General features: G+C 42.8%; 1 protein-coding gene across 1 annotated transcript in view; it reads left to right on the top strand.

Moving 5' to 3' along the window:
• Positions 1–25,936, top strand: part of BRINP1 (BMP/retinoic acid inducible neural specific 1) — a 173,030-nt gene that overhangs the window by 105,766 nt on the left and 41,328 nt on the right. The window contains exons 3-5 of the mRNA XM_036915504.2: positions 5,013–5,203; positions 12,505–12,674; positions 15,582–15,687. Coding sequence (XP_036771399.1) covers positions 5,013–5,203; positions 12,505–12,674; positions 15,582–15,687 — 467 coding nt within the window. The remainder of the gene's footprint in view (positions 1–5,012; positions 5,204–12,504; positions 12,675–15,581; positions 15,688–25,936) is intronic.

Below are 25,936 nucleotides of genomic sequence, written 5' to 3'. Positions count from 1 at the left end.
TTGCTTGCTCTGTGGGCTCAGAAGGAAAGATTTATTCTATGTGGTGCTCAATTCACTGAGAGCTTACATGAAATTGTTCCTGGGCCAGCAGAGCAGTTAGACAACATTACAACCAAGGCTTTCCACTTGCCTGTATTTCTTTTATTTATTTATTTATTTGTTTATTTATTTTTTAAGTGGCATGTGTCTGTGGAAAGGGCGCTGCATTTGGAGTCATGATCCCTAAAGCCCTGATATCAGCCCTGCCAGTCATTTGCTGTGTGATCTTCAGCAAATAATGTCTTTGAAGTTTAGTTTTCCCATCCATGAATTGAGTGAGTTGGATTTGATGAATTCTATGAAAGGGATCAGAGTGATGCTTTTAGAACAGGGGTCATGCTGCTTGTGGGCCAAATCCCACCTGCCTCTTGCTTTTATAAATAAAGTTTTATTGGAACACAGCCATGTATTATCTGTGACTGCTCACACTTCAAGGACAGAGCCGAGTAGCTGTGATTCTCCCTTCACCTCCATTTTTGCACATTTAGCTTCCTGAAATGCCTTTTCCCTGTCTTTGGCCAAATCCTATGTTCCCTTCAAGATTCTACTTGTACAGGATACCTATGGTTGCAGAGCCTAAAATATTTACTATCTGGCCCTTAACAGAAGAAAAGATTGACTGCTCCTCTTTTAGAATGTAAATCAGATTGTGTCATTGCTCAGAAGCATTTTTTGACTTTCTGTATTACTTAGGATTTAAAAATAAGTCTTCATGAAATATAACATAGCCTTTTTAGATCTTTGCCAACCTCATCTCACTACTTTTTTTCCCCTATCTCTCTTTCATCTGCTCCGATTAGTCATGTACTCATCGAGGCCTATCTCATCAATATTCCTGAGATGTGACAAACATATTCCTACCTCAGGACCTTTGCACCTGCCTGCTGTTCCTTTTTCCTAGATCATTTCCTACCAAGTGGTCTCTTCCTCATTTCCTTCAAGTCTCTCCTTCAGTGTCATCAAACAGGAAGCCCTTTTTTGACCATCTATGTAAAACCAGACCCTTGTCCCACCTCTGGGCATCTCAACCTCCTTCCTCTGTTTTGTCTTCATCATCCTTCTCCCCATCTTATATGTTACAGGTTTGTCTCTTTATTATCTGCCCACTCTCACCAGAATTTAAGTTCTTGTATAGCAGGACTTCAGTTGGTTTACTGCTATATCCTCATATCTGGAAAAATAGTAGGTGCACAAATATGGAAAACATAAATCAACCATTTTAGCTCTAATGTTTAAATCTTCTTCTGGGTAGATCTAGATGCAGTGAAGCCCTTTTACTTAAGTGCATTTTGGAAAAGGATAAAACTATAGAATCCTGTGACTATTACAGTCTTTGTTTCTACTGCCCCATGATGGTTACCATGTCACACAAACTCATTCTCTGAACGTTGTTGGTGTAGATTTTTGGCCAGTAGGAACAGAGCTTATAGACTGAAATCTAATAACATAAATTTGGCACATGAGACCCTTCGTCATGTGTCCTTGACAACCTCTCTGTCGTTACTACATATCATGTAGATATCACATGTACTTACACACACACAAACACTGCACACGCACATGCATTCCTCTCTCTCCAACTGCTCTATGCTCTCTTCACCTCCATTTTTGCACATGGAGCTTCCTGAAATGCCCTTTCCCTGTCTTTGGCCAAACCCTATGTTCTCTTCAAGATTTTACTTGTACAGGACACTTGACACCCCAGCCCCCACCCCAGTTCTTCCTCCAGACTGCGTTAGAGACCCTCCCTATCTGATCCCTCTGATTAAAATGACCATTGCAAACAGTAGGCCATAGTTTAATAGCTTTCCTAAACATCCAGTTTTATCCAGTAAAATGGAACAGTTTTAGGACTAGGAACTCTGTCCGTGGTGCTGAAGGGCATGCCTGGCCCAGAGTCAGTGCTTCCCAGTGACACCTCCAGTTTTCCAGCTCTTTCTGGGTGCCTGCACTGTGCTTAGCAGGTCACAGACATCCCCTTACTTGGGCTTCGCAGCCATCCTGTGAGGGAGGAGCCAGGTTCTCAGCATCAGCTTCCTCCCTAGTTTTATCACCAAAGCAGCACAGATGGCAGGCCTTGGGTGTATCGCTTGTGAACATGAAGACTGTGGAGACTGTTAAAAAAAAAAAAAAGCAGAAGGAATTGAATCATGGGTTTGTAATTTGGTGGTGGTGGTGGTGGCATTATTCCTTTGCATCAATATAGGTTTTATGGTTTCTATCCTACCTCTCAATATCTACATTAAAAGAGTGATTGTCAGAATCAGAATACCAGCTTTCTGTTCCCAGCTCTACCACTAACTAGCTGTGTGACGTTTGACACGTTGCTTAACCGCTCTGTGTGTAAATGTTACTTTTGAGGAACATAACTGTACTTACTTGAAAAACGTAGTAACCCAAGGTCATAAACTATGAATAGAAGAGATTTATGTATATATGCACACACACGTGTAACTATGTACTTGTAATGTATGTTTATATGTGTATATAAAATTTCATAATTGCATATATATAAGTTTATAAATTTCAGGAATAAGTTGCTGAGGAAATTTCTTTTTCCCTTTTCCCTTAGAAATATCTGACATTTCTCATTGCCTTTTATTGCTCATCTATTGCTGAATAACAAATTGCCCTGCAACTTAGTAGCTTAATACAACAGTTTTTATTATCTCCCAGTTTCTGTGGGTCAGGGACCTGGGTGTGGCTTAGCTGGGTGGCCTTGCTCTCACCAGGTAGAGTTAGTCATTTCAAGGCTCATCTGGGAAGGGTGAGCTTCCCAGGTCACTCAGTGTTAGGACCCGCTTCTTGTGAGGTCTCAGTTCCCCAGAAGCATTTGGCTGGAAGCTTTCCTCAGCTCCTTGCGGTGTAGCTCTCTCCATAGAGCATCTCACAACACAGCAGTGAGCAAGACACACACACACACACACACACACACACACACACACAGGCCAGGCAAAATGGAAGTCATGATATTTTGTAACCTAACCGTGAAAGTAATATTCCATAGCTTTCACATTCCTTTTATTAGGAGCAAGTCACTGGGTCCAGTCCAGCCCATACTCCAGGGCAGGGGATAAAACACAGGAGTGAACACCAGGGTGTGGGGACCATAGGGAGCCATGTCACATGTCACCTACTACACCTACAAAATTCTCCTCAGCGGGCTCACAAGTCTCCTGCCCTGTGCCCATACCTGGCCACCCGCTGCTCCATCTCATCTCCTGTCACATACCCTTCTTCATACACCTCCCTTCCTGTTCAGCCCTTCCCATGAGGTATTCTTTATCCCCTGCAACTCGCTCTGCCATTGCTTATGTGGAGAGTTGTGCTTTTTTTTAAACCATATTTCTGTTTATCCCAATTGAACTTCAACTGTAGTTCAGATATGATCCCCCCTGTGAAGCTGATCCACAATAAACAGGAAATATCTTCCCCGCCAAATGTATATAACTTCTTAAGGACCTGGGACTGTGACTGTGATGTGTCTGCCCCCACTTCCTGTAGACATCACACCCTGCACTTAGTAGGTGCCTTGTGAAGAAGGTTCATCGAGAGCAGAGGATGAACTTAATAGGTACCTACGACAGAAAGGTACTGAGCTGACTTTATTTAGAATTTGAACTATGCTCTGAGTTAAGCATACACAGACTTTAAGCTCTGAGGCTTGGGAAAGCATTTTTCAGACTGTTTCCTCTGCATTAGGAGTCAGACTCACCCACGGAATTACAGGGTGGATTCTGGCCTGATTCCCACCCTGTTCTGCTTCTTCATGCTCCATGCCCCTTCCTTCATTCAGCTCTCCCATCTTGGGGTAGGAGAGAGACCTTTTCATTAAATACTGGTTTCCGTCATTTTATCTAGGCTGACCTTACAACCCTCTTGGCCAATATGTTTTTCTCCGGGGACCTTGACCTTGTAACTCAGGCAGGTCAGAGAGCTAGTGCCAGGGAGAGCTTCATCTTTGGAAGGAAGGGAGGTTGTCATTAAAACAAAAGCAACCTGAACCAAGGTCCTTCAAATTTCTACTTGTATTCAGTTTGCATGCTCCTTGTTCATTGTTCATGAACGTTTAATGATTTACATGTCTGGAAATTTGTGAGGAAATAAAGTTATAAAACTATCTTTCACATTAGATTAGTGCCTGGCAGCTTCCAAAGATATTTTCACACCCTATGTTCTGTGTAATCTGTGCACCAGAGATAGGAAATAGATACTATTAATTGGATTTTACAGATAAGGAAACATAGGTGCAAAGAAGTGGCATATTCTGCCCAAGACTGCACCGCACAGTTTACAGGAGGCAAAGTGAGACTCTGAATTGCACTTCCAAGTTCAATGCCCCTCAGTCTTGATCTCCTCTATCATGAGTGAAGGGAAATTTGCAAGTTTCTCCACATGATCTTTAGAACATAGCTTAATTTCTTCCAAATAATAGATTCTTCCAATGAGTGCATGTTACATTTTTGCATAAAATGGAGCTCTGGGCCAATTATTTGATTTTGGAATCGTCTAGAACAGGTCCCAAGCTGCTTTGCTCCTTAGGTCTGGCCCATTGTCATATAGCCTACCTGCCTTCACCCCTCCTTTCCTTCTATCCACTCATTTGTTTATTTAGTCATCCAGCTAGCATTCTTATGATTCCTACTACGTAACATGTACCAGGTACCTAAGAAAATTGCATCTCTATGGTGTCATTCACAAATAGTGAGAGAGATGGCTAAGCAACTAGACACAGGGGTTTTTGTATCCCTCATATGTTCTGTAAGCAACATGACACAAGCAATGCTCAATAAATATTTGTTGGCCAAAGAGGATTGAGAGCTCCAGGTCTAAGTACCATCTGACAAATATTACAAATAATTGTTGTTTTTCTCTCACCTAAAGAAAAATGCCTGGATGGGACGGCTGGGTGGACTCTCTGGCTTGGGGGCAGAGGTGTAAGTTGAGGGATTTCGCTCCTTTCTCCTGCCCAGGGAGTTTGCCCGTTGGAAGGTGAGGAACACAGCCATTGAGAGGAGAGACCTGGTCCGTCATCCAGTGCCCCTGATGCCGGAGTTTCAAAGGAGCATCCGCCTGCTTGGCAGGAGACCCACCACCCAGCAGTTCATCGATACCATCATCAAAAAGTACGGCACCCACCTTCTCATCTCTGCCACCTTGGGAGGTAGGTTGGCAGCCACTGGTGTCTAGTTTTGTGGTAACTTCAGGTCTGGGTGGGGAGGGTGGAATTCCCTAGGATCAAAGCCGAATTAACATCTCTGCCGTCGTACATCCCTCGACAGCCTATACTGGCAGGTAAACCAAATTGTCTTGGTTGTGATCATTATCAGAGCAGATGATGCCACTCTCTGGATGGTCTAACCTGACAGTTTCCTAACTTCGAAGAAAATATGGTTTCACCTTGGAATTAGCTCAGTTCATTGGGAATGTTTAATTAATTATATTATGCCTTTGGAATGTAGTCTAATATGGGGAAATAATTAAACTTCAGGTGTTGTTTAGAGGATTACCTTTGTTTAAGGCTGCTTTGGGGACTGATAACTTGAGGTTATCATGTTATATACAGCTATCATTTATACCTTCCGTGAACTTGGAGCAGGTTACAAGGAAAGCAGACCACTTGTTCCACCCTTCTCAGCCTAACCCATCCCTCCCCATCAAGTCCAATCAATCTCTAAGGGAATAAGAAGACAGGAGGATAAATGGGAGAAACAAAATGCAAAACAAAAGGAACTGGGAGCAATTAGTGCATTTAGATGATTCTGGGTCACGCCTGCATGCATCATTTCATATTATTGGCTACAATCCCTCGGACATCAGTTTTCTGCCATGATGACCAGGTCCACTGAACTGGGAGAGCCTCTTTGGTGGTGGAGCACTGTGGGCCACCTGTTCAGGGAGCTTGGAGTTTATATGGTGCACTTCGATATGACCCATCCCAGCTAAACAAGATCGGTGAATTGATGGAGGCAGGGTTGGGGTACTGAGGTACACCAGCTGATCTCCCTCAGAGGAAGGGTGAACCCTACAAGCTGGAGTGGTTAGTACACACTTCCTGGAGGAAGTGACAGGTTAGCTCGAGAGGAGTTGGCTAGGCAGAAGGAAGGTGGTGCAGCTTTCTAAGCTGAGTGCCCAGTGTACATTTCAAGGAAGACCAGATTAGGAATTTGATGCTGTGGGGAATGTGGGAGGCTGGTTGAGTAAATTCACTCATTCTTACAATAATCAGCTGCCACTGCCATTGAGTATTTGCCCACAGTAGGCATCGTATGTTGTTTTTAGTTCTCAAAAACTGCAAATTAAGTCAAATTATCTCCATTTTAAAGATAAAGAAGCTGAGACTAAGAAGATCTATGGCTAATAAGTGACAAAGCTCAGAGCTTTTTTTTTAAATTTAATTTATTTAAACTAAAAACAAAACAGTTCACCTTAACGTTTAACTTAGGATATTCCTTTGTCCAGAAAGCCTGCATTGTTTTTGACCCAGCATCAGATATCCTTTTAAACAACTCATTCTCCCACTGGCCCACTCACTCCCCAAACCACCAGCCAGTATATATTTGTTGCCTGCTGCTAGTCAGATATTAAGCAGGACTTTGAATGTTAAATCATGTAGTACATATTCTATTTTATCATAAAGGGAAATGATATCACTTCTGCACTGGGTATTGCGTTAACACATACCCTTTTCTTTGAACTCCTTCCACCTCCCATTTCACTTGGACAAAAAAAAATATTGCAACCCATCCAGTTCTTCCATTAGAAGCTGTGTTCTATCCTAGTCCCTGGAAGTCCCAAATAACAAAGACCTTTCTTTTGCAGTGAAATATATTTTTAATTTCTCCAAGGCAAGGTGGTGAATTATTCACAGAGCCTTGTCCTCTCCTGTTTTTATAGCACAACATTTTAAAATATGCAAAGCTTTGGATTGAGTTCTGGTGTTGGACAGCAAGCCCTTAATGTTCCCTCCATTCTTGAACACGGACGAGTGAGGAGAGAGAAGGGGAAAAGGTTTCCTGGTGATTGAACGCAATGTGCCAGATGCTGTATGAGGTCCTTTTGCATCATCATTTCATTCATTCGTTCATAGAAACGTACTTCTTAAGAGCCTCCTCCTGCAGTGGGAGAGAAGGCTCGGTAAGCTGTAGAGAAAGGAAGGGCAGGCTCTGGAGTTTGATCACATGGGTTCCAATCCTGCCTCCTGTTCCCCCTTGTTTTGTGTCATCTTGGCACTGAGGGTACCCACATCTCTAAACCTCAGTTTCCTCTTTTATAAATAGAAATAATAATAGCACTTCCTTCATGTTGTGATGATTAGATAAAAGGATATCTTAGCACAGTGTTTGGCAATTAACAAATCATTGCTATTGCTGTTGTTGTTATTGTTATTCCTCTAATGAATGCCATTACTGGGGTAAGGAGCCTGGGGACTCAGGATTAATGCCCATTCCTGCCACTCTCTAGATGAACAGGAGACATTGAGAAATTCACTTTCCTATCCAGATATCAGTTTTCCATCTCAATACAAAGAGGTGCAGAAAACTGTATTCACTACAATGTTTTCCTAAGAAGAACACCATGTTCATTTAGGAGAAATGCTCTGATAAGCTGTTTGAGGTGTCAGGTGAGTTCCTAAGGGCATATTCAAACAACAAAAGATGATTCTTAAACTGTCGCATGTAGGACAAGTAAATGCATCTGTTTGGCTCCCGAGGGAGAAGGAAGAGAAAGGAAAGGGAGTGAGAAGGAGGAGGTGGAAGTGGTGGGAGGGCTGATGTTTAAGACATTTCCATGGAATCCTCAAGTTTTGGTGAAATTGATTAAACTCAAAGTACTTAGTATGGGTGATTTTCTCATGGAGGGTGGTGAAGGGAAATATTTTGGGTTTGGAATGACACAAAGGAAAACAGGATAGCAGTTTCCCTCAGTCCCTCAGAGAATCATATTTAGGGCCAAAGGAAGCACCTTGGAGCCTGGGTATCTATGTGATATGTATGATTAAGTTTGCATGTGTGTGTGGGAGTGCACACTTACCTGCATAGACAGATGTGTACAAATGCCTACCTATGCCTCGATGTAAGTTCATCTATATGCAGGCATACATACATAGGCAATGTGCACATGCAGATACATGGGACTCATGCATGTGAATTCAGGTTACATATATATGTGTATATGTGAGCTTGCACAGGTATGTGTGGGTATGGCATAGAGATCATCTTATGCATGAGGCTCATAATGTATGGTTGCATACTTGTGTGTTTGTCTGTATATTCATTATTCTACACCCTGCCTTTTGGGAGATCTCCCCGTGACCAAGAGGAAGGTTGAGAATAAAGTCACAGGGACTCTGAAGGAAAGGATGAGAGATGTCCTACAGTCCAGGCATCCCTGCCCCCATCTGGGAGCATATCCCCTAGTGACGTAAGGGGAAAGCAATCAGCTCCCACCGCATCTCCCACTGCCTGTGGGTCTGAGTTCCACTTTGTTCCCCTCTGAAAAATAGTGCTGCAGAGAGTAAGGCAAAACCCCTGGAGAACAGAAACTGAGGAAAGGCCTGGGTGGGGTGAAGAGGCAATTTGCAGGAATGCCCAAATGGGAAAGCAAATCTAAACAGAACATTCTCTTAATAAACAAGAAATTAAGTCTTAATAATGCAGCAAGAAGCCCATTAACCCCTCTTGATCTAAGGTTTGCTTCTGTCAGTTTTCAGTCCAAAGGGAACTGGGCTGGTTTCACCTTCTCTTTCACAGGCCCCTTGGAGAGCCTGAGCTGACACTTGGAATATTTATTTCCTCTGCCTCCTGGCACTAACTTGTAGCATATTCACTTTCTTAATCATTTATTTCTCCTCCCATGTATCTATCCAGCTATCCATTCAGTCATCTATCCACACTTCCATCCATCTACCCATTTAACCATTGAATGACAGCTGAACATCTGCTCTTCATCTGACCCAGGAAATGCATTGGAAACATTACAAAGGAAAATCAGGTAGAGCTCTTGTTCTCCAAGGCCACTACCCACTGCGTTTGGAGGCCAAAGTCTAATTATATGTAAAGTCACTGTTAAACCACATCTACTCAGGTCACTATGGAGTCCAATGGATGGACGTTCATGTCCTCCTGCATTACTTACGTAAGCTTCATGGGAAAATGCAAACATGAGTGTCTTATTCTAGGCTGTGGAAAAACCAGAGGTCAATTTCGATGATGATGAATCTTCTTACTGGAAGACTGCAGTTTAGTAATTGAGGCAGATATGTCAATCGATACACACTGTAGAGCTGGATCACTTCCGTATTTATTCATTCACCCATAAATACCCTCATCAGTTGTTAAGCATGTAATACATGCCTGTATTGTGCTAGGCAATGACGACGAAATGGTGGAAGACGTACATACTCCTCAACCTCACAGGACTTCTCCTCTACATAAAGAGACAGGCCATTAAACAATCACTAGGAAAAGTGATAGGTGACGCATTGGAGAAATGAAAGAGCCTGTAGGAGCACGTGGGTAGGGTTCTTAATCTAGTTTAAATAAAGAGTGGGGATTCAGGGAAGGCTTCCCAGAAGAGATGCTGTCTTAGGTGACACCTGAGAGAGGAGTAAAAGGTAGCCAGGAGAAGACAGAAAAGCAAAGGCCCAACAAGCAGAAGAAATGGCGCACTCGTTCAGGAGAGAGCAGACTGAGGAGAAATGCAACTGAAGAGAACGGGTCATCACTGCCTGGTGTATACGTTATTAACAGGGGTGTGGGCACCCTCCTCCAGGGCTGCGGTCCACTCTGGGTATCCCTCCACCTTCGCTAGTCATCTGGCATAGTGAAATGATCCCCTCATGTCTCTCTCTCCCTGGACCAGTATTGTCCAGTAGAAATAGAACATGAGCCACACATGCCATTTCAAACTTTTTCACAACTACAATTTTAAATTTTAAAGAAAAAAAAGAGGGAGAATCAAGTTAACAATGCATTTTATTTAACATAGCATATCCCAAATATTTCAACATATAATCATTAGAATAAATTACTAGTGAGGTATTTTCTTTTTCTTCTATTTTCTTTTTCATTTTCCAGATCTTGGAAATCTGCTGGGTGGTTTACACCTACGTGTTCAATCTGGACTAGCCACATTTCAATAGACACTCTGGCCAGTGGCTCCCTACTGGACAGCATGCTTGTAGTCACTCAGTGACTCTAGAATGGGGACAATATCTTATTCATTTGTCACTCCCAGTGCCTGCCAAAGTGCTCAGTGCACACAAAATGCTTAGTGCCTGCCTGCTGAGCTAAACTGAATGGCCAGGCTAGAGAATGATAGAGGGAAGGTGATTACATCTCTCCTGGAGTGAGGGTGGATTTGGGAAAGCTCACCAAGAAGGTGATGCTTCAGTGGGTTTTGATGAGTGTTTAGGAGTCTTTCAGGTCAAGAACAGAGGAGGATAAGTAAGAGAAAATGACATTTGGATTGGGCTTAGAAAGCTGGATGGGATTTCAACAGTCAGACATTTAGGGAGGGACAGAATGGCAGTTCAAGCAGAGAAAAGAATTTGAGGAAAAGCCTGGGAGAAATTGGCAAGAACAAATCATGGAGGCAGAAGGAATGGTTTGGCAGGGATGCATGGTGGGAGACAGCCCTGAAAAGACAGACTGGAGGCTACATGTGGAGAACTCTGAATAACTGAATAGAACTGTGTTCTAGAAGCAGTCATGGAGGGATTGAGGCAGAGGAATTATCTGCGGGTCAGAACCCACTTCCTAGGATAACCACTGTCCTGTAAGCAAATTGTTTTTCCTCTTTAACTGCAAAGGTAATCATCATTCTAAATACATTGCATTTATTTTAGATGTCAGGCTTTTGTCCTCAGGGAATATTGATAGTGTTCATACTCCAACCATCCTCTTACTGGGTTGATTAGATGTAAGGATAAATCTCATGCAATTGATATTTTGCAGTAATCCAATCACAGTAGTGAACAGTCACTCCCATAGTGCTTGCTATATGCCAGGCAGGGTTCACGCACTTTATGTAATTAATGAATTTACTCCCATCCACCCTATGATTAGGATCCCCAGTTTTGCACGTAGAGAAACTGAAGCATCAGGGAGGGTGAGGAACTTGCTTAGACAGCTAATGCCAATCCAGGAGGTCTGCCTTTTACTACTACTCCAGGTAATTTTGATTGCTGCAATAAACTGGACACTAATATAAGGACCTTACAAATATTAATTGATTAATTTTTCTGAATAGCTCTATGGAACAGATGCTATTCTTCTCCTATTTTGTTTATGAATAAATTGAGGAACAGAAAGGTTAAGAAACATCTCCAAGTTCACAGTTAGTAGACAGTGAAACCAGATGCACAGTGATTGGATCTATTTAGTAGGCATTTCTGGACCCTCATTTCTGAAGTTCTGGTGATACACCTTGTTACTCAAAATAAAAGGCACCATAAGTTAGTACTGTTAGTAATCTATGCATGTATTTTCAAGGAAAACATTATGCAGGAAAAGATATGTTTATATATTTGTCTCTCTTTCTCTCTCTCTCTCTAATCTCCCTTCCTCCAAATACCTAACTTTCTTGTCATCTCCCATTTCCCCCAGACCGAACCTCTTCTCTACTGCACTCTCAGAAGCACAGCGCCTGGCATATGTAGGCATTTAAGAATATTTATTGAGTGAACAAAAAAATGTATTATTTACTGACTATCTGCTGTATGCCAAGCACTGGACTTTGTACAAGGGATAAAGCACTGGTTAATATAGGTAATGTCTGACTTCATAGAGATGATAGTTGAGTTTTTCCTCTCTCCGTAGGCACAAGTTTTCACTATCTGTATCTGTCATTATGTCTTATTTATCATTTGTATCTAATCTGCCTCTTTAGCCATCCCTCCATCCCGTCATCCATCTATCTATGTAATCTATCTCTCTAGCTGCTCTCTATCTATCATCATCTCTTCAGTTATCCCATCCATCTGTCCATCATCTGCCTGGGAAGGGGTAGCTGAAGGAGAAGAAGAAAGGAAGGAGGGAAGGAGGAGGGAGAAGAGGTAAGAAGAGGAAAGAGGAACGAGTGATGATGAGGCAACACAAGGAACGGAGGGGAAGGGATCATCTATGGCAAATCCACCATTATACAGGAGAGACTGTGCCTCAGAGAGGAGGTGAGTGTTTTAGAGGTGACGCTGGCGAGAACTGTGAAGTAGATTCATAGGGGCTGGACTTGACATAGTTATAAAAACTAAGTTTTCCCACGATCCTCATCCTAATGGAGCTTGGTGCTTACAGCCACCTCTGCACTGTTGCTCTTTTTGCTGTGCTTTTGCTTTTCAGAGGCAGAAGAAAATTTGGGCAAAATTAGTAGGAGGTTCAAGGCTATTTTCAGCATCAAGACCCTGGAGCCTTTCCACCCTCCCCAAAGCTTGACAGACTGCCTGAACTTTCCTTTTCCATGCAGGGGAGGAGGCCTTGACCATGTACATGGACAAAAGTCGCCTCGACAGGAAGTCAGGGAATGCTACTCAAAGTGTGGAAGCTCTGCACCAGCTTGCATCGTCCTACTTTGTCGACCGTGATGGCACCATGAGGAGGCTCCATGAGATCCAGATATCAACTGGAGCAATCAAGGTGCGGCCTGGGGGTGGGTGGGGTGGTAAGGCCTTAAGACAACAGCCCAGGTATTCTTCAAATTGAAGGGCAGATACAATCCCTGGCTTTATACCCATGGAGCTAGCAGTGCCCCTGCCAACTACTCTGACAGATGTTGCCAAGTGCCCATGCGCCTGGTCATTAGGGTGACCCTAGGTACTGATATCCTAGGGCAGCCCTGGCCGTGGTCGTGGCATAATTATCAACTATCTTCTCATTCACTCTCAAAGTTCTCCTGTGTGGATGATTTTCAGGTTCCGCTTCTAGGTGAACAAACAGGCTACACTGGGCAAATGATTTTCACAAGGTCACAGACCTAGCAAGAGCCAGATTACTGATGCCTAGATCAGCAATTTTGTAAAACCTGTGTTTTTCATCCTCTCCACCCCTTCTCCTATTTTGCAGATGGGAAAACTGAGGATCTAAGAGTTAAAGACTTATTCAGGGTTAAACAGTTAGGGTACCTTAACAGGGGCTTGAACTCTACTCTCTAGACCAGGGACCAGTGCGTATTTTCTGTAAAAAGCCAGGTAAGAAATATTTCAGGCTTTGCAATTCATAACATCTCTGTTGCGACAATTCAACTCTGCAGCTATAGTGCAGACATCAGCTATGGACAGTATGAAACAAATGGGTGAGGCTGTGTTCCAATAAAACTTTATTTACAAAACAGGCAGTCTGGCACCAGCACTGTCCACCAGACCCTTGCAAGGTGGTGGGAATGCCCTATACCTGTGCAGGTCAAGACAGCGGCCACTAGTCACCTGGGGCTATAGAGCACTTGAAATGTGGTCACTGAGGAACTAAGTCTGTAAGTTTATTTCATTTTAATTAATTTTAATTTAAATAGCTACATTAACTAGAGCAGCTCTAGATGTTCAATTCAATGCCTCAGAGAACAAGAATTTTAACAAAACAAAACGAAATCGATTCCATCTTAAATGCAATTCAGAGATTACCTTTATAAAGAGAATGAGGGAGGACATTTTTGATATAAAGGATTAGTTCTTCTGAGGGTTTCAGTGCAGATGTTTTTCATCTCAAGTTTTCTTAAACCAGATTATATACCTGCATTTTACTTCTCAGTCTTCAGTCTGATTTCTGAATAAAATGCAGACTTTGCCTTATATTAAGGCTTTCACACGCATCTTTAGAGAAAAAGTGGGGAGGTGGGGGCTCGTGTGGAGGGAGGCTCAGGCAGATGAGTCAGAAATTGACCAAGGGAAGAGAAAAATGTTGGGGGGCAGAGCATTCTGGAGGAGAGAGACAGGAAAGAGGGAAGTAAATCAGATGGACAAAGAGGCAGCTCTCCGGGAAGAACTGCCTATATCGGGGGCATTACGTTGTGAGGGGAAGTCGGCAGGAGAGACAGATCTTGATGAAGCCGTCAGAGTCGGAGGGAAGCAAAGCCTTGGTTTTCATTATCACCAAATGGTTCTCTCCCTGCTGGACAGGATGCAGGATTGAGACATTCAAACTAATCTTTTATGCACCCTGGAAGTGCAGCCTGCCTCCTTCCGAGGACTTTCTCAGATCAATTGCACAGAGGCCACTCAAGAAGCCGCGGTTACAGTGGCACTGTCTTCTCCACACACAGTCTGGGACTTGGATTATTCTTGCCATTCCTTGACACTACCTGAAGACCCAGCTGGCTGGAATTGCCTCTCTGCCAGCAATGAGACGAGCCACTCACCCGGGTGGGGAAGTTTGCCCCTGGTTTTCTTCCCCAGGATATCTCTGGCAAAATGAATTGGTAGTTTTGAGTCTCATTCAATAAAAACTCTGCTATTATTTTGTAGAAAAAAGAATAGGTTATTAAAAAAAAAAACCCCAAAGCCTAGTAATTCTCCATTTATATACTGTCTCCTAAGTGCTAAACCTTTCAAAAATATAATGGCTTTTTACATATTGAGGTGGGTAAGAGGATTACTAACATTTTCTAGATAGGGAAGTTGAGGCTGAGTAAGGGGCAAGTTAGTGATGCAAGATTTCCCAGCTGGAAACGGCTGTGTTGGCATTTGGAGATTCAAGTGGCTGTCTCCCAAGCTGTCCTTCCCTGTGACAATGGGTGCTGTGTCTTTATGGCTGGATGCAAACCTCAAAACAGCCCTGCACGTGATTGTGTTACAAAATAGGAAGTGGGGGCTGAAAGTATGAAGAAACCTCTTTTCATTGGAAACTGTTCTTATTTCCAAGTTGTCTTTTTGAGCTCCTGTCCCCCTCTTGTTTGCACCTTAGGTATTTCCAATGTCCTGCAGACCACCGCCCTAGGATTGGGGTGTTTTGTTCTGTCGTGGTACTGATTGTGCCCAAAAGCAATGCCTTTTTGGAAACTGGAGATTCTTTTATAGTTCTTGCCTGATAATAATGCATATGGACTCATTAAAATTTATAAAGATTTTTGGTGGTAAGATGCCCATTTCTCAACACACGCCATGTGTCAGGCACTTAAACTCATCCTGTCTTGTCTCGCATCCTTCCTGGGAAGGATTTACCAGCTTCAGGTTGCAGAAGCTTAGAGAAGTTAAATGACTTCCTTAGGTCATCCAGAAAATAAATGACACAGCCAGGACTGAACAGTGATTCTCCTGACCCCAAAGCCCATGCTTTAGGAGATACTACAGTGCTTTCAGCCTGTTCACTCCCCTGGTACTTAAAGTGACCGTGGGAAGTGAAAACCAGGAATGGCTCCAGTCTGTGTGCTCAATGGCTCTGCTACCCCAACATCCGTGTGGTGATAGCCGGGCATGGGCAAGGCGTGCAGGAAGTGGTCACTGGCTCAGGCCAGAGGACTTGGCTGGCTTGCTCTGCGGCGGCTGACTCTGCAGGGTCTGTCCCAGACAAGGGCACGGGTCTCACATCTGTCACCCTTGATGCCCATTCCAGGTCACAGAGACACGCACTGGGCCTCTGGGCTGTAACAGCTATGACAATCTGGACTCTGTGAGTTCTGTCCTTCTGCAAAGCACGGAGAGCAAACTGCATCTTCAAGGTAGGGTGCCTGCGGAAGTGGTGGGAAGGGGGCCTGGGATTCTTAGGAGGTATGATGTGGAGGGAGAACAAAGGAGATGAGAGACAGAGGCACCAACGAGAACTACAAGTAGGGAAATGAAGACAGTTATGATGTGATTTCTTTTTAAAAATTTTAACACATACAGGACATTAAACTCATGGTTATTAATTAGTTTTCAGATATAAAGTATGGAAATGTGAGCTTTATCTGATTATTTTGATGAAAATGTCTAAAGAGTGTTATTTATAGATGCTCTAAATCTAATATATATTAAAGTTTCATATCACATCGTCCGCATTTCCTACATTATTGCATTTGATTTTCAATGTATTTTGGCAGGTGTTATTTGAATTCCAAGAACTATAGGCCATTTTATAGACATTTTGGTTCTGTATAATCTTCTTTCTCCTTCTTTGTTAATGATTTGTACTCTTCAGTATATTCGTATACACACCTGTGTGTGTATGTGTGTGTGTGCTCTGAGTAGGATTTACAAATGAGAATACTCAGCGTTGGTTCATTGTTTACTCAATGTTTTAGGGAGACAGATACTCTTAGGTACTGGTAGGGAGAATGCAGCAATTATGGGATTAATTTGTTTGTATATATATTTGTATTTGTTTAATATCTTACATATCAGGTGCTCCATGTATACTCATGACCTTAAAGGAAATATGCCCTTTAAAATAGTAATTTTACCCTTATCAATTCATCATAAAGAGGAGGGGAGATTATAGGGAAAACATTGATAAGGCTTTAATATAGAATGTCATTTTAAAAAGCGTAATTTATACTAAGTGAATTATGTAGCATCCATACAATATCATATTAGGCAGGTACTAAACTGTTGTTTATAAGAACTTCGAAGAATATGTGGAAATTATTTGATATAATATTAATTTAAAAATGGATAGTTTCTGATTGAATGCATGGCATGGTCCTAACAATGTAAAAAGATAAGGAAAAATTACATTGCAAGGAGATATGCCAAAATGTTAAGAGAGCTCACCTCTGGATGGTTAGGTCACGGATGATTTATTTTAGGCTTCCAGTTCTTTTTCTAACTTTCCCCAAATGATCATGTATTAACTTTATAGTCAGAAAAAAAGTGACATGTTTTAACTTTGAGCAGACTAAAAATGTGACCTTCTAGAAAGGTATCTGATAAAGGTGATTCTGAATGTCAGTGGGAGGAAAGTTAGGTTGAGATTGGCAGGTTGTGCTAAGCAGAGCCTAATATGACTTTTATATTCTGGTTCCTTGGCAACTCTTTGATCCATGCTCCTGTTATAGAAGATGGTTAGAAATGGTTCAGGGAGGGCTTGCTAATGTCACTTGGGAGCAGTGAATGAAAAATCCCTCAGGGAAATTCAGGCCAAGAAAGTGGCTAGTGTTAAAACACAGCAAAACAAACCTTCCATTAGTTGAAAAATAACCCGGCCCCCTTTAGTAGAGAAGATTGGGCACATGGGTTTGGCAATACCTGGTAAGAAGTAAATATGAAAGGTGGATCTGCATTGGGCATGCCAGGATTTTCACCTTATCAGTTCCTGTGACACCTACAGCTATCACTTCATGAAGAGAGAGAAGGATTTGAACCCAAGATGTTTGGCTCTGGTTTGCATTTGATAACCCTGCTATGCGTGTTGATGGAGAGAGATGTGAGTTCTAATTGGAGAACGTTTAGAAGGGATTAATAGGGTGTTTAATAGGACGTTATTAAGATCTTAGGGACATTTAGAAGCTGATTTACCATGAACCCAATAGGCTCCTTCACCTTCTAAATTCCTGAGTTTTCTCATTCTAATTATTCACTTTCACATGCAATTTTGAATTCCTTTTCTCATTAGGTGACTATAGTACAAACTTTAGAGCTCCACAACCCAGGACTGCCATTAGTTACACAATCAGAAGTATGTTATCCACAAAAAAGGAGATGACCGCCTTGTCCTGTTCAGATTATCCAAAATACACCTGGAGGATTGAGTCCAAGTCTGGGCATCGCACTTCAGGAGGGACATTAAGAAACTGCAGTCTGCCTACGGAGGCTGTGTTATGATAAACAGCTAAAGAAGGCTGACTTGGAGCAAAAGGGTTTGTATTTAAGGAAAGATAATCAAATTCATTAATATGGATAAAATGGACCAAATCTGATCTACTTCAGGGAAATTATAAGGATCCCAGCTTTTAACTGGGATAAATAGATCTTAGTTTAAACTCGGTACAAAACAGACCTTCTAATGCACATTCATGTCCAAACCTAGAATGTAGTGACTTTCTATTATTAGAGAGTTCTAAGTAGATGATGTTTGGTAGGAATGTTATGGAGATTATTTAATCAATATTCCATTGGGTTGAGCAATTGAAGTAGGTGGTCTTTAAGTCCTTCTCAATACTGATTCTAGGGTTTTATGAAAGTGATGAATCACCAAATCTTTTCTGAGACTGAGAGCCAAATCTGATGCTAAAAGCTGGGCTTGTGAGCCCACATCAGTTCAACTCAGTTCAGTATTTTTTTTTTAAGAACCCATGTTGGCATTGAGCTAGGCACAAGTTTATAGAGGTGAATAAGACAGAGGGTTTCTGCCCCAAGGAAATATACACTCTATCAGAGAAGTGGGCTTAAGCAAACAATAATAGGCATAATGGGTTTGATGGAGAGAAATTATGAGGGTTTTATGGTACCAGATAGTATGGGACTTAGCTTCTTAGGGAGTCAGGGAAATTTTCCTGCTAAAAAGATGCATATAGGATGAGATGTGAATGAAGAGGAGGGTAGGGGCATGAATATGGGGGCAGACAGAAGACTCTTTATGAGAGGGCATTCAGGGAAATGGAAGATTTTAAGAGATTAGAGCAAAGACATCAATGGTGAGAAAGACAAATAGTCCTTCAAATCCTGGAAGGCCTCTGAAGCACGTTAAAGAGTCCAACCATCATTTGAGAGTAGTGGGCACCACGGAAGGGTTTTTAAGAAGGAAGTAGCAAGAAGAGATTGCTATTTTGGCAGATCTCTCTGGCTGCTGTGTGGTTCATTAGATACCAGTAGATTTGAAGTGGGTTAAGGGCTATTGCAGTACTCCAGATGTCAGAGGTTTAGACCATGAAGGTAGCAGGTGGAGTGGAGAGAAACAGACCCATTTTAGAGTTACTTAGGAGGCATCAAGACAAGGATTTAGTGTAAAAACCATGAAGAATTTAGGTAATTGGGTGAAAGGAGTTTGGAGATGAGACAGAAAAGATGGATAGCAAAGTACACACGAGTCGAGGTAATATGTAATCTAATAGAGATAATAAAGGTAATGCATACTATTATAGAGATTCAGGAAAGGGAGTAATTCTGTCTAGGTAGGGAAGTCATAAAAAAATTATATCTGTGGCAGAATAATATTGTCTTGGTGGAAGATAAAACAAAAAAACTTAAATGTAAGGCAAAAAAAACATGTCATGACTTCTTTACAGGCTGATATTTATTCAATAGGATATAAAAAGCACCATATATAAAGAAAAAGATCGATGAATTGGACCACATTAAAATTAAAATTTCTGTTCATCAGAAGCTGCTATTCATAGAATGGAAATGCAAGCAGCCGAGTAGGAGGAAACAGGTGTGACATATGTATCTGACAAAGAGCTCTTGTACAAAAGACATAAATAACTCCTGACATCAGGAAGAAAAAGGCAGACAATACAGTAAGACTAGGACATGGGTAAAATACATGAACAGGAAGTTTACAAACAAGAATATCAAAATGGCAAATAAACATTTGAAAAAGTGATGAACTTTTCTAGTCCTCAGAAAGAGTAAATTCAAACCCCAATTCAGTATCATAACACACCAGTCAGACTGGCTCAAGTGAAAAAAACAACATGGATCAGTGGGAACTTGACATGCATTGCTCAGGGGAGAAAAAACTAGTACAGTCACTTTAGAAAACCCTTTTTGGCAGTATCCATGGAAAACTCCGTATGTCCTCCCCTGACGGCCCTGCAGACACAATTCCCAGGAACAGGTCCAGCAGGAATGTGACCAGTGTTCACCAAGAGACACAAATGTTCATAGCAGCTTTCTGCAAAACAGCCCCCAATTGGAAATAGCCCCAAATGCCCATCAACAAGAAAGTGGATAAATAAATTATCATACATTCACATGATAGGCTACAATACAGAAATGGGAAAGAATAAGCTACCCTTTTACGCATCAATATGAAAGAATCTCATGAGCATAACACTGAGTAAAAGCAGCCAAAACACAAAAGAGAACAAGCTGTGTGATTCCATTCCCATACAGATCAAAAAACAAATACATTGTTTTCGAAGTCCAGAGATCATTAACCTTAGGGGAAAGGGGAGTGGCAAGTGGCTGGAGAGAAATGGGCAAGGTTTCTGGAGGTATTGGTCATGCTATGTCTCTTGATTTAGGTGGCAGCACATGGATGCATTTACTTTGCAGAAATCCATAGAGCTGTGCACACATGATTTATAGGTACACATTTCTGTGTATATAATATTCGTATATTAAAAATTTATTTAATAATGTGCTCCATCTTGACATCCTCTGCAAAGAGAAAACGAATAAAGCAGAGACATCAGCAGGAGGTGGCCAGCCCAGCTATAAGCAGCTGCCTTGGCTCAGGGCACAGGAGCCAGAAATAACAATCAATGTTATTTATTTCAGTGCTTCCTTCTGTGCCAGGGACTACTGATTTATTTTTATTATATTTATTTGTTTTTGTTTATTTTTAACTTACATTTATTTGTATTATATAATGGTATTTATTAAAGTTTTACTCTTTGAATCATTCCTATGGGGAAGGCATCAACAACAGCCTTCTTTTGTAGGTGAGTCAACAGGCTGAGAGAGCTTATTCAATAAGTGATTGAACTTGAATTTCAATCCTGAAAGCCCGACTGAAGAGCTTGTTCTCAAACTGGTGTTGCTGTCTGTTCCGCTCCTAATTCCTGTGCACGAGGCTGTGAGGGAGGTTCTGCAGAGGTTTATTTTGGTAGATGAAGGCCCATGACATTGGCCTTATAGAGTTTCATGAAATGTTCACAAAACAGGGCAAAGAAGTAAGAGGAAATAGGACGAAGAAAGAGGAGGATTGGAGGAGACTAGAAATGAGAAAGAATGGATCATGGAAGTGATCAGAGGCTCTTAGTAGTCAAAACAGCAACAGCCGCACTAGTAGTAATAATGCTAATGGCATAATGATAACTTCTTATTTTTATGCTTCTTTCTCCAAGAAGCCCTTTGAGTCTTTTACTGACACTGTCTTGTAATTTAATCTAGTATCCATCGGGTGAGGTGTACAGAGAGCAGAGCGCTGCCTTAGTAGCTCGGTGATGTGGAAAGGGATGCAGAGAGAATATTTTGCTGAAAGCTAGGAATGATCCAAAAATGTATTAACACATACTTCCACTCATTCATTTAGCAGTATTTGTTGAAAACCAGGTATATGTCAGATATTGTTTTGAAAACTGGATATAGAGCAGTGAATGTGCCAAGTCTCAGTCATTTGGGAGTTTATATTTAGTGCGTGAGTTTTGGGGGAGCAGATAAAAAACAAGTAAACCAAGAGATATATTTTCTGTACCATCAGAGACATAGTGAGGGAACAGGTCACGTGGAGGTTTGTAAGAAGAGGAAAATGCTTTAGATTTTACTCTAGATGAAATGAGAAGCCATTGCAAATTTGGGCAGTAGCCTACCTTGACCTGATTTACAGTTTAAAGGATTCACTCTGATTGTTATGTAGGAAAGTCTATAAAGGGCACGAACAACATAAAAGAAACAGTGAGGAGGCTCTCGTGTTAATCATGCCAAGAGAAAATGGCAGCCTGGACTGTGATCATGGTGATCAGGGTGGTGAGAGGTAGTTGGGAGGGGAAATGAGAAGGGGAGGCTGATCCCAAAGTTTTACCTGAGCACCTGCAATGGAGGAATTACCTTCCAAACGGGACGAAGATGGTGGGAGGAGTCTGTTTTGATAGGGCATGAGGAATTGAGTTTGAACCTAAGTTTGAGAAGTCTATTATATATGCAAGTGTAGATACTGAGTGGGCATTTGGAAAGCCAAGGGAGAGAACCAGGGAAGTAAATTAGCATAGAGATGGTATTTAATGATGTGAGATTGGATCGGATTGCCTTGGGAGAGAAGGTAGGTAGAAAAAAGAAGCAACCCAGTTATTAAGACCTGGGGAATTCAGTATTAAAGGATTGGGATGATAGGAGGATACTGAGGAATAGGATGATAAAAAGGAAGCTTAGAAGTGGCCAGCGAGGTGGGAAAGGAGGCAAGCGAGTGTCATATCCTGGAAGCCAAGTGAAGAATGTTTTCCAAAACAGAGAAAGTGGTCAGCTGTGTCAAATGCTGCCAATAGATGATTAAGATCACAACTGACCTTGACAAGACATGACGAAAGCTTGAGGAAATGAGTTCAAGAGAGAACGGGAAGAGAGGAAGTGAGGGCAGGGGATGTACAGCCAGCGCTGCCGAAGAGGATCACAGTAAGAGGCACACAAGCAGAAGGTGATGTGGAGTCAGGGAACTTCTTTTGTAATACAGAAGCAGCAAAATACTTATATGCTGATGGGAATGGTTATTCAGGGAGGGGGAGGGGAAAGTGATTCTGCAAGCAAGAGGGGTTATTTTAGGGTCAAAGTAGAGCAGGCAAGCCCGTGTAAGGGACTTGTGTGTGACTGGAATTCTTTGCCTTAGGTAAGAGCGCCTGCCAGTTCATCCAGGGTGAATGGAGGGTAGAGACTATCTATGGGCTCAGGGGTGGATACAATTCATAGGTGGGATAATGGGGACTCTTTCTTGAACTTTACTTCTGATCACTTTTTATAGATTTAAGTTGCATAATTTTTTCAGATCCTAATTATCTCTCACATTAGAATGTTTCTTACAACTGAGGGTGTGTCCTAGTTTAATTGGCAGGGTGTACTTTTCGTAGTATACATAAAACAATGGTGTGTTTTATAATGAATGGCATTTGAGCTTCAGTGTCATGTGATACTTTTCTTAATGAAAATGGTCACTAGCTTATTGCCAGTTCCCCAAAGAGACAGTGGAAGGAAACAAGATAAAGGCCTGTAACAGATGGGAGGCCAGGCGGTGAGGGGATACGGGCTGAAACACTGATAATCTGCCCTCTGCACCCCAGACAGGACCACCGAGGAGGCTGTGTTTTAAGAGCCTCCTCCTAATGCTCACATTCAAATGGTCCATGACACTTGTTCATCTCAAAGAGTTCCTCCTCCTCTTTCCCCCTTCTTACCTTTTCCTCTGTCTGCTTGAAACCTCAGCTCCTTCCAGACTGGGCTCTGTTTCCTATCACTCATGCACTCACAATCTCTTCATGCTTTCAGTGACCTCCCTTCTTGGTTTTACTGTGTTTGGACCCTCTTGCAGTGCCCAACACGGATATTCCCTCAGCAGGAAGCCTGTCCAGGCTCAGCCCCTCCCCTCATGGCAGAGAACAGCCAACCAGTCACCTTGCCTCTGAGCCCTCCCACCGACCCACCCCCACCAGCAGCCAGTGTGGTCTTCAAGTCAAGTCAAATGCTGCCCTCCCTCCTTAAAACCCATCCACAGCCTCTGGAGAGTCTGATGTGTAGTTCAGACTTCTGAACTTGGCACCAAGAATATAATCAAACCCAAGCCTGTCTTCTTGGCTTTGTCTTACTCTACCATCTTACACATACTCATTCCCTTACTTTGGAATTCTAGGCCTGTAGAATTTCTTACCTTTCACTACAGACAACTTTTAAAATTTGTATTGTTTATTACTTTGCACCTGTACACGTCATCTCTCCCATTCCTGGACTCCACCTCTCCCAGGAAAGCTGCTTACCCCCTCTGCCCGGGTGGTTAGGCGTCCTACCCACCTTCCTCCCTGGGGCTTGTCACACAAGAGCACGACCGTCCTGTTACTAGCCTGATTTCCCAGCTGAAGAGTAAATTCCTCATTGGTTGGGACCAACTCTGTCTCTAGCATAACACACAGAACCTGGTACAGAAGGGGCTCAGAGGATATTTGTTAAGTGAATGTACAAATGAATGAATAAATAATTAAATGAATGAATCACCCAGCTCGTAGCGAGCTCCTCTTTCTCTGAACTCTCCTACTTCTCATTCCACATCATACTGGATCCAGTTCACCCTAATGGCCATTTCCTAGGAGCCTACTGTCTGCCAGCCACTGTGCCAGCTTGCATGGGCAGCGCCCCTCAGAAGTGCTCGTGCCTCTTCTGCATCAGATCTTATACGTCTTTCAGCAAAAGTCATGCTCCTTAATCTTCCAAATGCCACTTCCTCTGAAAAGCCTCTTTTAAGACCTCTTTTATGGCGTGATTTCTTTTTTTATTCACCTTGCAACCTATTCATTCGTGTTTGGATTTTATCCCTTCTATTAGAGTAGAGGATAGGTTTTTTTTGGAAAAAAGGGATTTTGCTTTGCCAGCTTCATTCTTCATCTTGTTCAGTGGAGCCGTGGGCACAGGAATTCAATGTGTATTGGCCCTGTTGGATGTTTGTATATGATTGGTGCTGACGGGACAATAGAAGGGAGAGGGTTAGGAGGAGGCAGGCGGGGAAAGGAGGCAGGGAGAAGGGAGGGTGGGTAGAAAGGAGAAGAAGGCAGAAGAGTGGGTGGAGGAGGGGGAGAGATAGAGAGGAAGGAGACAGAGGGAGGCAATGGAGGGAGAGGAGGGGGACGAGGAGGATGAGGAGGCGGCTGGGGAAGAGAAGAAACTTCCACAGGCCTTCCTAGTAGTGGGGGCACCATAAACAGAGCGGAGGTGATGACTTTCAAAATAATCACAGTAGAAAGAGAGGAACTCTTAGGCAGTGTGCTGATGTCCAGTAGTCAGGTTATCCTTCCCGCCAGCTGAGAGAGGGGATCGCGCCCCCCATTATACAGATGAAGGACTGAGGCTCAGAAAGGTGAAATCACTCCCCCAAGGTCTCCTGGCTTTTGTTTCCTGGTCGTCTGGGCCCCCCAGGCTCCTCCTCTCAGGGAGCTCTGCGTAGGCACAGCACATCCCCGGTGTGGTGTGGGGAGGACGGGAGCAAGCCCCTGCCTGGATGCAATAGTAGAAGAAAGGGGGCAGGACAAGATTAGGTCTCCTTTTCATAACGCCCCCCCCCTCCCATACCCCGCCACCCCATGTGGCCTGTGACCCCAGTGTGGAGCACTGAGCGATGCTGACAGTGCCTGCTCTGATCAGCAGCTCTGGGATGAGTCCCCCTGTTAGACTGAGCCCAGGGCCACAGGCAGCGGCTCGGGACTGAAGGCCTTCTTGTCTGGTGAGCAGGTCGGGAGGCACCACTAGGAACCCGTGTGTCTGCCTTCCTGTGGCTCTGCCTGTGCAGGCTGCTGAATCAAAGAGAAGTGCCTCATGGCAAAGGGGGTTGCTGACTTCCACCCAGTTGGCTGCTTCCAAATATTGGTATTCCTGTCTGAGCCTAGGAGCGCCCTGTTCTCTGCCGTGTGAGAAGTGGAGTTCCTCTTAAGAAGTGGATTGAAGATACCAATTAAAGATTCAGTCGGGAAACAAAGAAAATGGGGAGGATCAGGAGAGCGGATCTGACAGTGGTAAGGCCTTGGACTAGTTAATTAAGTCTGAGCTTCTCGAGGTCTTCTAATCTGCAAAACGGGAATGAAAGCACCTCTGCTTCAGAGCCACTGTTCTGCATTTAATTGGAAAACATGTAGACAGCAGCCAACCTGAAAACCAGTATGTCTGCTATAAAGTGATCAACACAGCTGTGATTTACTAGTAGGGTAATTCTCAGGTGCCAAGTATAGAGCTCATTTCTTTATATTACTATTCATGTAAACCTTAACTTAGACCCATTTTCTGGATTTGACCATCAAGGTCACAGATGTCAAGGTAACTACGCAGGTGGCAGTGCAGGAGTCTGGGGCCAGGGGCAGTCATGGCAGTGCTCTTAGATCGTCCACCCTATTGTTTCTCAACCTGGAACACATGCATCACACCCATGCTTTAGAGCCCTTTCTGTGTGCTTATAGGTTTGGCTACTTTCTTTCGAAAGTCTGGGATTTTCCTAAGACTTTCTGCCTCCTTGTACACATGTGTAAGTATGCCCTTTGCATAGCTGTTCTCATACTCCCAAAGAATCCAGGACCAGGGAAGATCAGAGGCCTCCAGAACAGATGATTGCTGAGGCCTTGCAGCATTCCAGGGGTATATGACTAC

The sequence above is a fragment of the Manis pentadactyla genome, chromosome 3, assembly GCF_030020395.1.
Source record: "Manis pentadactyla isolate mManPen7 chromosome 3, mManPen7.hap1, whole genome shotgun sequence".
Lineage (NCBI taxonomy): Eukaryota > Metazoa > Chordata > Mammalia > Pholidota > Manidae > Manis > Manis pentadactyla.
Note: the sequence above shows the minus strand (reverse complement) of the source record. Positions and strands in the feature narration are given on the sequence as shown.